Here is a 941-nt window from a genome sequence, read left to right on the forward strand (position 1 = left end):
CACGCACCATATATTTGGTGTTAATTTGCTTCAGCTTTATTTTACATTAATCGTATTTCAGCCAGAGTTCTTTCATCACACTTCTGTGACCTCATCAGTGGTCCTTTGCTTTCTTCTTTCCTATTTGTGTGTTGCTCCTTACTAACGATCAGCCATTTTTCATGGCTGAAAAATGGCTGATCGTTAGTAAGGAAAAACACACATATAAGAAAGAAGAAAGCAAAGGACCACTGATGAGGTCACAGAAGTGTGATGAATGAACTCTGGCTGAAATACGATTAATGTAAAATAAAGCTGAAGCAAATTAACACCAAATATATGGTGCGTGTGTTTTTATTGGCTAAACTGGCAACATGACCATCCCCAAGTACAACAATATATATATATGAGAGAGAGAGAGAGAGAATGAGGGAGAGAAGGCAATAAATAGATATGATTCATGTTGTGTGTATATTTAGCCACAGTTTGGCTAATGGTGATATTGAAAGCTCTGTCCATCTTTTTCAGACAAAACTTGACCAAGCTGTGGGTTTCAGCAAGATAATCAGGTTAATATCTAGCAGTGTAAGTATCTACAACAACCATCGTCCATATATCACCACCACCACCACCACTACTACATTGCTACTTCTACCAGCCATACATCATCACTAACTCTATTACAACATACATATACTACCACCTCTACCTGCACTATGTCACCACTACTTCTCTAGTGGTGCCATGCTATATTCACCAATACTACCGCCTATACTACCTCTACCACATTTACTTTCTCTACTAGAGTGCTATCATTGTTGGACACAAAGCTACTGGACATGTACACTATACCACTATTACTTTTACTGCTACATATACACCACTACTATTGCCTAGACTACATCTACTTTCTCTACTACACTGCAATCATTGTTGGACACATTATATATATGTATGTGCCT

The 941-nt window shown here is 37.9% G+C and overlaps 1 protein-coding gene across 2 annotated transcripts in view; it reads left to right on the forward strand.

Annotated features, from left to right (window-relative positions):
- The window catches only part of LOC106868305 (poly(A)-specific ribonuclease PARN), a 68877-nt gene that overhangs the window by 38590 nt on the left and 29346 nt on the right, over window positions 1-941 (forward strand). For both annotated transcript variants that reach the window (XM_014913496.2, XM_052977868.1), the window contains exon 10: window positions 508-564. In XM_014913496.2, the coding sequence (XP_014768982.2) occupies window positions 508-564 (57 nt within the window). The remainder of the gene's footprint in view (window positions 1-507; window positions 565-941) is intronic.

This window comes from Octopus bimaculoides, chromosome 29 (assembly GCF_001194135.2).
Source record: "Octopus bimaculoides isolate UCB-OBI-ISO-001 chromosome 29, ASM119413v2, whole genome shotgun sequence".
NCBI classification, from domain to species: domain Eukaryota; kingdom Metazoa; phylum Mollusca; class Cephalopoda; order Octopoda; family Octopodidae; genus Octopus; species Octopus bimaculoides.